This window comes from Rhinolophus sinicus, linkage group LG11 (genome assembly GCF_036562045.2).
Source record: "Rhinolophus sinicus isolate RSC01 linkage group LG11, ASM3656204v1, whole genome shotgun sequence".
In the NCBI taxonomy this organism is placed as follows: Eukaryota; Metazoa; Chordata; class Mammalia; order Chiroptera; family Rhinolophidae; genus Rhinolophus; species Rhinolophus sinicus.
Genome location: NC_133760.1, coordinates 9,679,699 through 9,692,171, shown reverse-complemented (window position 1 = coordinate 9,692,171; position 12,473 = coordinate 9,679,699). Strand labels below are relative to the sequence as shown.

The 12,473-nt window shown below is 49.4% G+C and overlaps 1 protein-coding gene across 1 annotated transcript; it reads right to left on the bottom strand.

The window, feature by feature from the left end:
* Window positions 1–8,124: 8,124 nt before the first annotated feature.
* Window positions 8,125–10,375, bottom strand: LYPD5 (LY6/PLAUR domain containing 5). The gene is made up of 4 exons (XM_074315889.1): window positions 10,214–10,375; window positions 9,509–9,685; window positions 9,165–9,311; window positions 8,125–8,927 (listed from the first exon to the last, which is right to left on the bottom strand). Exons 1-4 carry the CDS (start codon window positions 10,275–10,277, stop codon window positions 8,668–8,670), a joined length of 648 nt encoding a protein of 215 aa, XP_074171990.1. The 5' UTR covers window positions 10,278–10,375; the 3' UTR covers window positions 8,125–8,667.
* Window positions 10,376–12,473: the final 2,098 nt, after the last annotated feature.

Sequence of the window (12,473 nt, the reverse complement as noted above, 5' to 3'; positions counted from 1 at the left end):
GAAGTCATTGAGGGCCAGATCAGGTGAGTAGGGAGGGTGTTCCAATACAGTTATTTGTTTATTGACTAAAAACTCCCTCACAGACAGGCTGTGTGAGCTGGTGCATTGCGGTGATGCAAGAGCCATGAATTGTTGGGGAAAAGTTCAGGTCGTCTAACTTTCTCATGCAGCCTTTTCAGCACTTCCAAATAGTAAACTTGGTTAACTGTTTGTCCAGTTGGCACAAATTCATAATGAATAATCCCTCTGATATAAAAAAAAAGATTAGCGGGCCCAGTGGCTCAGGCAGTTGGAGCTCCATGCTCCTAACTCTGAAGGCTGCCGGTTTGATTCCCACATGGGTCAGTGGGCTCTCAACCACAAGGTTGCCGGTTCAATTCCTCGACTCCCGCAAGGTTTGGTGGGCTGTGCCCCCTGCAACTAGCAACGGCAACTGGACCTGGAACTGAGCTGCACCCTCCACAACTAAGATTGAAAGGACAACAACTTGATTTGGAAAAAAGTCCTGGAAGTACACACTATTCCCCCAATAAAGTCCTGCTCCCCTTCCCCAATAAAATCTTTAAAAAAAAAAAAAAAAAAAAAGGTTAGCGACATTGTTGCAACAAGTTTGCAAACTTAATTGTGAACTAATGGAATAGATCATAGAAATTGCCCTTTATAAATTACAGCCAGTATCATTTGCCTTCACCTTTTTGCCAGCTCTTTCCATCTCTGCTTGTCATTTATATTTTCCTGTTTTTCTCTGTCTTTTTCTCTCTGTGCATCTACTTCAATCATGTCAAAACCTCTCCTGCCACTTTCTCCTTCATTTACTTTGCTCCACAGCATTGACCTTCTTGCTGATCCTCAGAGGTGCCAAGCTCTTTCCTGCCTCAGGGTCTGGGTGCCTGCTCTTCCCTCTGCCCGAATGCTTTGACCTCCAGCCTTCCCACGGATCAGTCCCTCACTTCATCCAGTGCTCAATATAGTCTCTTTCTGACCACCTCTTCAAAAAATGGGCCCCTGTGGCCCCATAAATAATCCTGTATCCTATTCCATTGCCGGTCTTTATCATGGCACTTAGAACTATCTAAATGACTCTGTTCTCTGATTTTTCTGATTGATTAGAAAAGGGATCTTGCCATCCCAGGGTTCAGAGCGGTGCCTGCACCGAGGGGCTACTCAGTGGCTGTTTGGTGAAGGAATGCTCTTGTTAAATGGTTCTATCCTCCCACCCTGCTCCACACTGTCCTGGAGGCGGGAAGGACGTCATTTCCTCATTTCCCTGTCGTTTGTCTCCCTATTAGTTGAGTTGCTGCCTGTGGTTCTGAGACCTAACGCTACGGATCTGTCCTTGGTGCTGACCTTGGCTCCCACTTCCATTAAGCTGGGGAGGGCAGAGGAATCTCGGGAAAAGTGCGATGTTGTGTGTATGATCCAGGTATTGGATCATCTGGACCACAGAGAGAAGGCAGGCGTCTGAGTTCCGAAGGGAGGGAGTGCCTAGATCACTGCGAGTTCAATAGGTATTGGTTCTATCATTCTCTCTCTCTCTCTCTCTCTCTCTCTCTCTCTCTCCCCATCCTTTTTATCATGGAAAATGTCAAAATACAGAAGTGAACAGGAGAGTATAATAAACCTTCATGTACCCATTTAACAAGTACCAACTCATGGTTAATTGCATTTCATCTACACCTCCACCCACTTCCTCACTTCCTCTATTATTTCAATGCAAATCCCAGACATGATATCATTTAATTATATGTTGTATTTTTAATTGTTTTTGAGGTATGACTTACATGTTATGAAGTTCACAAATCTTACGTGTACAGATTGGTGCAGTTCCACCTGAGTATAGACGTGCGTGACCACCACCTCAGTCAAGCTATAGATCATCACCGTTGTCACAGCAGATTCTCTGGTCCTCTCCCAAGTGATACACCAGAGATCGCCCGTATTCTCACCTCTATCACCAAAGTTTAAAAAGCCACAATATGAGCGTCCAAAGCCCTGGGTTCTAGGCTTCACTCTGCTGTTGGCATCATTATTTTTTGTATGAAACACACCATTCATGCAGAAAGTGCGTAAAATATACAGGTGCATTTTGGATGGATAATTATATAGCACCCCCCTGTGAAATCACCACACATACACACCCAGGGAGAATTGCCAGAATCTTCCTGTGCGCTCCTTTATGACTACAACCCCCTTCCCAATATCCAGAGGAAACCACTATCGTCACTTCTAAGGAAGTGACTCCTCCTAACCCACAGCACTCACACTCTGTTTGCTCAGTCCCGTCTTATCCCTGCAAGCCCGTCAACCCCAAGTGGCCCCCAACCCTGGAGACCATGAAGAAGAGACCCCATCGCTAACCTCTCCCTGTTCTCCCTGCCTCAGGACCCTGGTTTGTCTCCTGCGTGGTCACAAGGAGAACTTCTGCCACGCCTGGCCCCTATTTCACCCCTTCCATAGATCCCCATTGGCTGCTGGGGAAAGTTCAGGAAATTTTATCCTCAGCCTCAGAGGCCCTGCCACCCTCTTCATCCTCGTCTTCCTTTCTCACACTTGACACGGTGACCAAGCCCTTGTGCATCCTGTCCTTGATGACCTTCCTGCTGATGCTTTGCCAGTCCCTGCATATCATGTAGGTGTCCTATCAGAAGCCTTCCCTACTCTTCCTCTTTGGAACTCCCTTCCACCCTTGTAATTCATGCTTTACCAACCGGAAGCCTCCACTCGTGACTGTCTCTTTCCAGAGCAGGGCGCAAGGTTGGGTCTGACTCATCGCTGGGTGCCTGTCATCACCCAGCTCAGAAGAACAGGTTATAAATGTTTGCCAAACATCCCTCCTTGCAGCTCTCCTACTTTTTCTGACTCTGTCCAGCTGTCTCTGCCACTTAACAAATGTTTCCTGAGACCTTGTCACAGGGCGGGTCCCTCTGCCTGGAATGCTGTTCTCCACGCCGTCCACCTGGTTGGTCTCCTACTCATCCTTCAGGACCCAGCTCCTGTCCGGGCTCCATCCTCTATGAAGTCACCACCCCTGATGCCCCAATGCCTCAACCCCCAGTCAGAGGTTTCTTCTCTACCTGCCAGCCCTCCCGGCACGTGCACTCCCCTTATTTACTGCCTGGATCTCCCTGATGGGGCTGTGTCCCTCTGGGCCCTAGTCTGTGTCCCCCATCAGCCCAAGAACTCCCCAGGGTTAGGGTTCTCCAGGATCACCCAGCACAGAAGAATGAATGACAAATGTTTGTTAACTCTCCACTGAGATTACTTCTGCCTCTGTATCTCCACCTTTGTATGGGCTGGTCCCTCTACCTGGAATGTGTTCCCTCGTCCGTCCACATGGCATGCTTTAACACCTGTCACCAGGTTCTTCTTCCTCTGGCACCAGCCCCAATGTATCCCTTCCCCAACTCTGGCCCCTCCTGCCCCTGCACTTCCCTCCATCCTAGGCGTGTGGCCGTCTGAGCATGGCTCTACCTCCCTCATCAGACTGGGAGCTCCTCCAGGCCTCGATTCACCTCCGTGGCCCCAGTGCCCAGTGCATGGCCAGGGACGTAGAGGATCTCAATGAATGATGGACACCAATGTGTATACATACACGTTTGGCAATGCTTCTTCCGTACCACCTTCCAGCTGCATTTCCAAGGTCTGTGTCTGAAGCGGTCCTCTGTGTGTAAAGGAAGCTTGGAGGGTTAAGGGCTCTCCTTACTCCTCTTACCACACATAAAGTCCTTCCTCAGGACCGCAGGATGTCTTCTCCTTCACTGTGTTTTCCATACAGTGTTACCTTTGACCAGGGAACTCATGACCCAGCAAATGAAGTGTGGCAACGGGCTCATGCCCATGGATTTCATTGGGCTTACCTCATACCCCATCACCTAGAAGAAGCTTATTGTTGCCAGCTTGGAGTCAATATCCTCAAAGGATGGGGTTCTGTCTTATAGGACGCAGCATATGTTTGAATGCTGTCACCCTCATAGCCCAATACATGGGTCTGGGTGTCAAGGAATGGAAGACGTTCTTCTCACTATTACACATAAACCCACGTGCACAATGTTTGATTCTCATCCCCACAACTTCGAGCTCTGCTGATTTAGGGGTCTTGGTTCCCAGGGGAAGAATGCTTCCATTAGAGGAGACAGCAGTAGGTCCAATAAAGTGGAACGTGAGACTGTCATCTGGCCATTTTGGGCTCCTCACGCTACTGAACCAACAGACAAAAAAGTGGATTACTGTATTTGCTGGGGTGATTGATCTCAATTACCAAGGGGACACTGGGTTACTGCTAGGCTACATAGCGCAGCAGGAAGGCCATGTCTAGAACCCGGGGCATCCTCTGAAGCAGTTCTTAAAGCTTCGTGTCCGATAGTAAAAGCAGCAACAACAACAATAACATAAAAAGGCAGGATCACGAAGGATTTAGACCTTTCAGGAAGGAGGGTTTGGGTCACCTCACTAGATAAAGAACACCAGTCAGCAGGAGGAAAAGGAAACGCAGAGTGAGTAATGGAAGGAAATTAAATATATCAACTATAGCCTTGTGATCAGTTACATAATGCAAATTGTAGTAGAGATGCATAGTTTCCTCTTCACTTGTTTTTCTTTCTTCCTCCCTCCATCCCTCTCTCCCTCCCTCCCCCCTCCCTTTTACTTCCTTTCTTCTTCCTTCTTTCCTTCCTTTTTATCTTTCCATGTATCTATCTATCAATCTACTAATTTCTTTTCATCTGGCCTCTTCTGTTGGTGGTGGTGGTCCTGATGTTTGTAAAACAAAAATTTGTCAATACTTTTCCACTGCCTTTCCCCTCCCATCAAAACCGGATATTTCTGGTGCACTTCAGTTAGGAGACAGCAGTAATTAGTTGTTGACTGAGTAGTGAAAAAAAGAAAAATGTTAAGTATTCAAACAGATAACCACAGATGAGATTACAAAGAGGTGTGTGGGTGGATGGGCAAAAGGAATGACATGCAAATTTAAGTCCATTCAGGCAGAATGCAGGTAATAAAAATACTTCCCATCATTTGGGTAATTCACAGCTAACAAGCAGAATAGAGATCACAATTTCTGGATCTATTTATCCAGTCAATCTTTTTCATTTAACACATTGCCTAACATCGCAAGCGTTTATGTGATAAGATGGTTAGCTGAACTCTCTACCCCTTTGCTCATTAGTGGTAACCAAATAGGTAATTTTAAGAAAGGGGTCAGTTTTATTTTTCTCTTCCCCTTTCCCACATGACATTTCTGCACCAAGAAAGCATTTAAGAAATGTGAACGTTTTATTGAAAATAATGTGTGTGTGGAAAGAACACAAATCATAAGGAAACAGCTCAATGAATTCTCAGATCAAGAAACACAGGACCAGAGCCCTAGAATCCCCATCCTCGCTTCTAGTTATTAAGCCCCAAGGATAGTCGGTATCCTGATTTCTAATTGCACGCATTAGTTTGCTTACTTTTGGACTTTGGATAAATGGAATTGTACAGAATGGTGTCTTGTGTGTCTTTATCCTTTTGCTTCACATTATGTTTGTGAGAATCATCCATGCTGCTGTGTGTACCACGGCTGCAGATGGTTCATTCTTGTGGCTGTATAGTACTCCACTGGGTGAGTAGGCTGCCATTAATTTAGCCATTCTACCTTTGATAGGTTTTGGAATGTTTCCAGCGTTTGACAATTATGAACTGCCCTGTTAGGAACATTCTAAGATATATCTTTTGGAGGAAACAGAGAAATTCATTTCCATCGGGGGAGAGATACCCAGGTACATCCATGTCCTGTGTCCTGAGGAGGGGCCCTGTGCAAACCAAAATGCTCTTATTTTAAACGGAATCAAACACAACATGTCCAACACCCCACTGTTGATTCTCACTCCCTTCCATCTGTTTCTCTCTTCGGTAAACACTACCACCATTTACCCCATTCCTCAGGCCAAAACCTGGGCGGCGTCTTCTCATTTCCTCCCCTCGCACCCTTCAACCAATGTATCAACAAGTCCTGTAAGCTCTACCAACAAAATCCATCCCCTCACTACCTCTGTGGCCACCCCTGTCACCTGGACTGGTGCAGGAGCCACCTCACAGGTCTCAGCTTCGTCTTACTACAGGGATCCTTGTATACTGTACAGCATGTACACAGAGGACCTGCTGTAGGACTCCGTGTATGTGGAGTTCGGCAATAGGCAAAATTGATGTGTGATAGGAGCCAGAGTAACGGCTACCTCCGGGGTGGGAAAGTGCCTGTGACGATGGGGGAGGCTTTGGGGGCGGGTGCTGCAAATGTGCTATATCATGATCTGGGCGGAGGTTACTTGGGGGTATACATTTGCAAACATTGCATTTTTACTAGATGTGTTTTATATCTTGATGAAAAAGTTATAACATATGTAATCATATATATATAAACATATGAATATTATGTAACATAATCCTGGGGGTGCCAAAAATGTATACAAGTGGACACTTTGGTCCATGTTGCTCAAGCAATAGTTCGCCATCATCAGAAGTGTCTGGATGCTGATGGTACCCACTGTGAGCACCTCTTGTAATTGCAGAAGTCAAACGTGACTTGTATTCATCTTTTGTTGTCCGTATATATTGAGTATTACAATTTTAATAGTTTTTTCCTTAAAATGTGTACACATTTTTTGGCACCCTCTGTATATACTATGTAATATGTATATATTATGTGATATGTATATTATATAAGTAATGTATCTTACATATAATATATAATAATATAAAATTTTATGTATATAATTGTGGTGGCCCTCTGCTATAAATCCTCCAATGGATGCTGTATTAGTCTGGGATTAACCACAACAACAGTACTAGGCGATATATATACGCATATATATGTAATGAGAGTTATTGCAAGGAATTGGCTTATGTGATTGTGAGGCCGGCCAGGCAAGTTTGAAATCTGTAGGGCAGCCAATCAGGAAGGGCAGGCTGCAACTCTTGGGCATGGGTTGAGGCTGCTGTCAGCAGGCAGATTTCTTTTTCAGGAAACCTCAGCTCTGCCCGTAAGGCCTTTCAACTCACTGAACAGGCCCCAGTGACCTAGGATAACCTCTCTCACTTAAAGTCAACTGACCACGGACCTTAATCACATCTACAAAATACCTTTCCCAGCAGCACTGAGATTAGCATTTGAGTGAATAACTAACTGGGCCTGTGGCCTAGCCAAGTTAACACATCAGACTGACAATCAAGGCCTTAAACCACATTTGCAATAAAATCCATTCTGCTTCCCCAACTAGAAAGGTGAGCTCCTCGAAGGTCGGGCGTTTGCTTGTTTTGTATGCCCAACAACTATGTGTGTGGCACATAGTAGGTGCTCGTAAATGTAATGTTGAATGATTAATGACACCCAGTTCCCCCTTCTATTGCAGGATGTAGAGACATCTAGGGCCCTTCTCCCCTTGACCTCACTGGAATCTAGCAGTGTTTCTGAGATGCCTTCCTCCCCACAAGGCTGCCTGTTGAGGTAGCATGAAAAGGTGTGGGGATCCATCCTTGCTCTGCCATTTACTCTGAAACTCACTCTCTCTCACTGTGCCTTGGATAACTTATCCACAAATGGGGATATGACTCCCCTTCTTGCTTGCTTCCCTGGGTCACTGGGAGGCTCAAGTGGGGAGAAGGATGTGAAAGGACTTTGTAAAGCATGTGCACGAGAGGATGAAATTCATGTGTTCGTGTAAGTATCCTGTACACCTGGGTTCCTTCCGACCTCTGGCTCTTTGTCCAGGCTGGCCCCTCCGTCGAGAATGCCCTTCCTCCTACCTCTCTTTGCCAATGCTTTTTTATCTTTTTTCAGTTCTTCCTCAAAGTCTTCCCCGGTCTCCACAGGTTGGAGAATTTTGCCTGCTTCAGCTTTGCCTCAACTGTATTTCTGTCAAATAACTCCAGAACCCTGTGTTTGGGAGGTGGGGTCGCTCAGCAGTTTACGGGGCTGGAGTCACACTCCTGACTCTGCTCCATGAGCTCACGCATGTGCCTCCACCTCCTTCGCTCCTCTCTCACACGGGGATTGTGACAATAACCCACCTGTGCCCGGTGACTGTGGTGTCCCAGGTACTCCACGTTCAGCTCATTAAATCCTGACCACAACCACCGTTAAGGAAGTTTTCTCATAATCATAGGTTTTATTTTCACTTCCACCTTACAGGTGAGGAAACATAGGCAGAGAGGTTAAGTAACTCGCCTAAGGCTCCCCACAAGCTAAATGGTAGAGCTGGGATTCAAACCCATGCAGCCTGGCTCCGGAGTCTGAGCTCCTAACTTTTAGGATATACTACCTCTTGAGCTTCTCATGATGATACTAATAGAGACATCATTATAGCTCCTGCTGGAGCTGGTCCTAGGGCGTCATGGGGTGTTGGGGCCTGGTTGGTGCTCAGCAAATAATATCTATTATCAGGTTTGCTTTTCACGTGGGGCAGGATATGGCTGTTCCTCCCCACCCTGGGACACTGGGGACCTTGTCCAATTTCTCCCAGGCCTGCTGAGCAGGTGGGGGCAAGGTGGTGATAGGGAAATGGGAAGGAGAAGAGGGAGGCAGGAGTGTAACTCTTGCTTGACATCATTTTCCATATTACAAGGGCTGCAGCAGTGAGAAGGGGTGTGCGTGCCCCGGCATCCTGCTTGTAAAGATGCTGGAGGGGCTGCCTATGGGAAGAGCCCAAGGGGTCCTCCCAGAATGCCAACCAGCTGGGGAACCATGAGGAGCAGGGCCACCATGTGGGCTGCTCGGGGAGGGGTGGTGGCCGACGCAGTGGTGAAGGGCTGGGTTACGGAGTCCTTGTTGCAGAGGTGCCCACTGCAGCAAGAGCCCTGGAGGTCGATGTGTGTCCACGGGCTGGTGGTGCCCATGATGGTGCAGGAGGGCCGGTGGCAGGTTCTGATGTACACCGGGACTGAGAAATTGCCTGCGGGCAGGGAGGAGGGGTCAGAACTGAGGGAGGCACCTGAACCCCCACCTCAGAGGCCAGAGCTATCACTGGGTCCAGACTAACTTCCAGTGTCCCACCTTAGACTAGGGCCATGCCTCCTTCTTTCAAACCAGTGCCATGTCTCCCTGTCAAGCCTGTCTGGTGCCTCTACCCTCAGGCCTGATCTGCCTACACACCCCTTGACCAAGCCCTCCTACCCTCCCAGCCCCTTACCAACGGTCATTTGGCCATTGCCCTGGAAGCAGACGCTTTGGTCTTGGTGACACTGGACCCGCCGGGACTTCTCTGGGGAGCAGTCCTCCGGGTGGATCCCCACGCAGGCGTAGCACTCGATGCCGCTGAGCGTCTGCGGGGTAGGCGCTGGTGAGAGAGCATTGATTCACACCCGGGTAATGTTTCTCGGGTACAGTTGTGCGGGTTGTGCACTGTACTAGGGCTCCCGACTAGCGCGACAAGGGGGCTGGAATCCTAGAGAGCAGGGAGGAGGGGCCCAGCGGAGGGCACGCCCCTCCCCGCCCCACGCCCCACCCCACGCCCCGCCCCGCCCTCCGGCACACCTGGGCTCAGGTTGGGGAGGGCGTCATGGCTCATGAGATTGGCGTTGCACAAGTCGGAGTTGCAGCCGCGCAACACCGAGTAGTCGGGCGGCAGCGCGTTGCGGTTCGACTGCATCTGGCCGGTGGGCGGGCCTGTCCAGCAGCCCTTCTGTACCGTGGTCACCGAGGCTCGGTACCCTGGGGATGGGAGGGGGTGGGGCCTCGTGTGCTGCCTCCTCCCCTCCCAGGCCCTTTCCTCTCCCTCTTCCCTCGCCTCTCAGTCCAGTCTCAAGTCTCTTCTCTCCTTCTCTGCCTCGCTCCTCCCTCCTGCCCTTCCCTTTCCTCCCTCTCTCCATTTCACACTCCGCTTTCCTGGCCACCTCCTCCCCTCCTCCGCACCTCGTCACCCACCCTTCCCTCCCCTGCTCTTCTCTTCCTCCCCCTGCTGCCTTTCTGCCCCTGTCCCACCTCCTCTTCCTGGCTCGTGGTTGTCTTCTCCCCCTTCCCCACTTCACTCCCCTCATCCACGCCTTTCTTGCTCTCCCTTCTCCCTTCCTCCACCTCGCCACTCTGTCCTTATCCTTCCCCTCCTCTTCGACCCAATCCTCCCCCAACCCCTGGGCTCCTCCCCTCCCCCCTTCTCCTTCATCTCTCATCCCTGTCCCTGTCCCACCCCTTTCTCCTCTGCACACCCTGCACCTTTTTTTGGCGCTTGCCGTCCCTCACCTGTGTCCAGGGACAAGACAGACTCAGCGCATCCGTGGGGACAGGAAACATTGGGGAATTTCATTCTGCTGAGGTCAAAGGGCCCGAAATAGATGTGTTGGAAGCTGTAGCATTGCAGGGCTTGGGACACTGAGGAGAGGAACAGGGGTGGGGTGAGAGGAGCAGGCCAGGGCTGAGCCTGTTTCAGGCACTCAAGACTCCGCCCTGCACATGACAGGCAGACAAGGCTGTTCCGTGAGAGGAGACAGGCCTTGTTGCCTTGAGAGCCGATCTGTTGCCACCACTGCTCATGGCTGTGTCTACCTGGTGCCAGAGTAATGGCCTCTCTACACCTGCCAGGCCAGGTTTCTTCCCCCAGGCTGTTCCAGGTCATGACCTTTCAGAAAGCCCTCTAAGATTTAAATAAGGAGGAAGTGATTCTCTCCTGCTCTGCCAGTCCTTCTCCCAACTAAACTCACAATATCCAGTAGCGCTAAAAGGCCACTGATGGAACACAGACCCTCCCGTACAGTCAGTGGGATGTGTGATCTTGTACTACAAATACACATACACAGCCAGCCCTGCGATACCCCACAGAACACTTACACACTGACAGAAATGCAAAAGAACAAAACGGACACGGGCTCATGCAAACCTCACAGATAGACACAGAGTATCCTGAATACATCTATTCGCACACAAAACAAGTACCACCTAGACTCTCCAGTAGAGACCCCCGCAGACAGAGGCACAGCATCTCACACATGTAAAATGATACAGACAGAAACACATGTGGATATGGACCCAATAACCCCACACTGAGAGACCCAGGAGCACAAGAAGTCATCCCTGGCAAGAGATTGGTACAGACCCAAGTGTCACAGACACACAAGTAGAGAGACCACAACTATGCAAAGTTAGAGGTACACAAAAAAGAGACCCACGAAAACATACAATTTAAAATTATGGACAGATACAAGAGACATGAGACACAGGGACACAGAGAGACAGATACACATCAAAATATCTAAACACATATACACAGAGATAAACACAGGCCTACCAATCACAAGGGATACACAAATACAAAGAGACACAGATATACAAAATTATACACGCATCTCTTCTATAAAAAGAGTGAAGCTGAGAGATAAACAGACACATAAAAGCATTCGCTCAAACTCTGAGACATCAAAACCTGCTACAGAAACACACACACGAGCGCAGAGACCCAAAGGACACACTGACACATGGACGCACACAGAAATCAGACTCTTCTCTGGATGAGCAGACACACACGAAGTCGGCTTTGTGCAGACATAGCCTCCTTCCCACTTCTCTATCCCTGTCTTTCTTTGTAACCACTTTAGTCCTCATGAGTACCTCCCTGTCCTTACCCAAATTGGGGACGAGGTTGCCTGAGGATGAGGCCAAGTTTCTCTGACAGTTTTGAAAAAAGCCCCCATGGTTCCCCAGAAATACTCTTGAATGGGGTCCTGGGCCAGGAGGATGAGAAAGGCTGAAGTGGCACGAAGAGAGAAAATGACACCAGAGAAAACGACTGATGGGGAAGAGAATGAAGAGCACACAGTCTCCAGGCCTCTCCCTGACCAAGGCCCAGGAGTCCAGACCCCCAACCCCCTCTTCCCTCAGACCCAGGAGTCCAGACCACCACCCGGCCCTATGGATCATTGGACTCAGAAGTCGGGGTACCTGTCAGGCAGAGCACAGACCCACAGAGGCACAGCAGGATGACTCTGGGGACTCCCATTGCCAGGTCGTGGAGCTGAGTGGTGACACCGTGGACAGCTCCTCCCGCTCTGATTTCTGCCAGGCTGGTTCTCCCTGCCAAGCCCCAGGCATCCCAGTTCCCCAGCCTGGCAGGATTCCTCCACCCCCGCCTCCCTCTCTAGGGCTGGTCTCCTCCTAGATATTCATGATGGGGCCACTGATGAGTCCTGGGTCTGAGGGAGGAGGGGCTGGGGGGCTGGGCTCCTGGGTCTGAGGGAGGAGGGGCTGGGGGCCTGTAAGCCTTAATTTTGGTGGAGTTTGTGTTTTGCAGGCTCTCTTTCTACCCCATTCCTCACCTTGTGTTGTAATCTGAGGTGGGCATACGTGCCCTCTTGATCTCTCTTCTCTTCCTCCACTCCAACACAAATGACTTACATACTTAGAAACTCACAGCCTCTAATCCTAGAGCCACATTTCCAGACCCAGGGACACAAGCATCACCGCCTCCTTGAAGCCTTCTCAGACATACCCCCTCCCCACTTACCCCTTA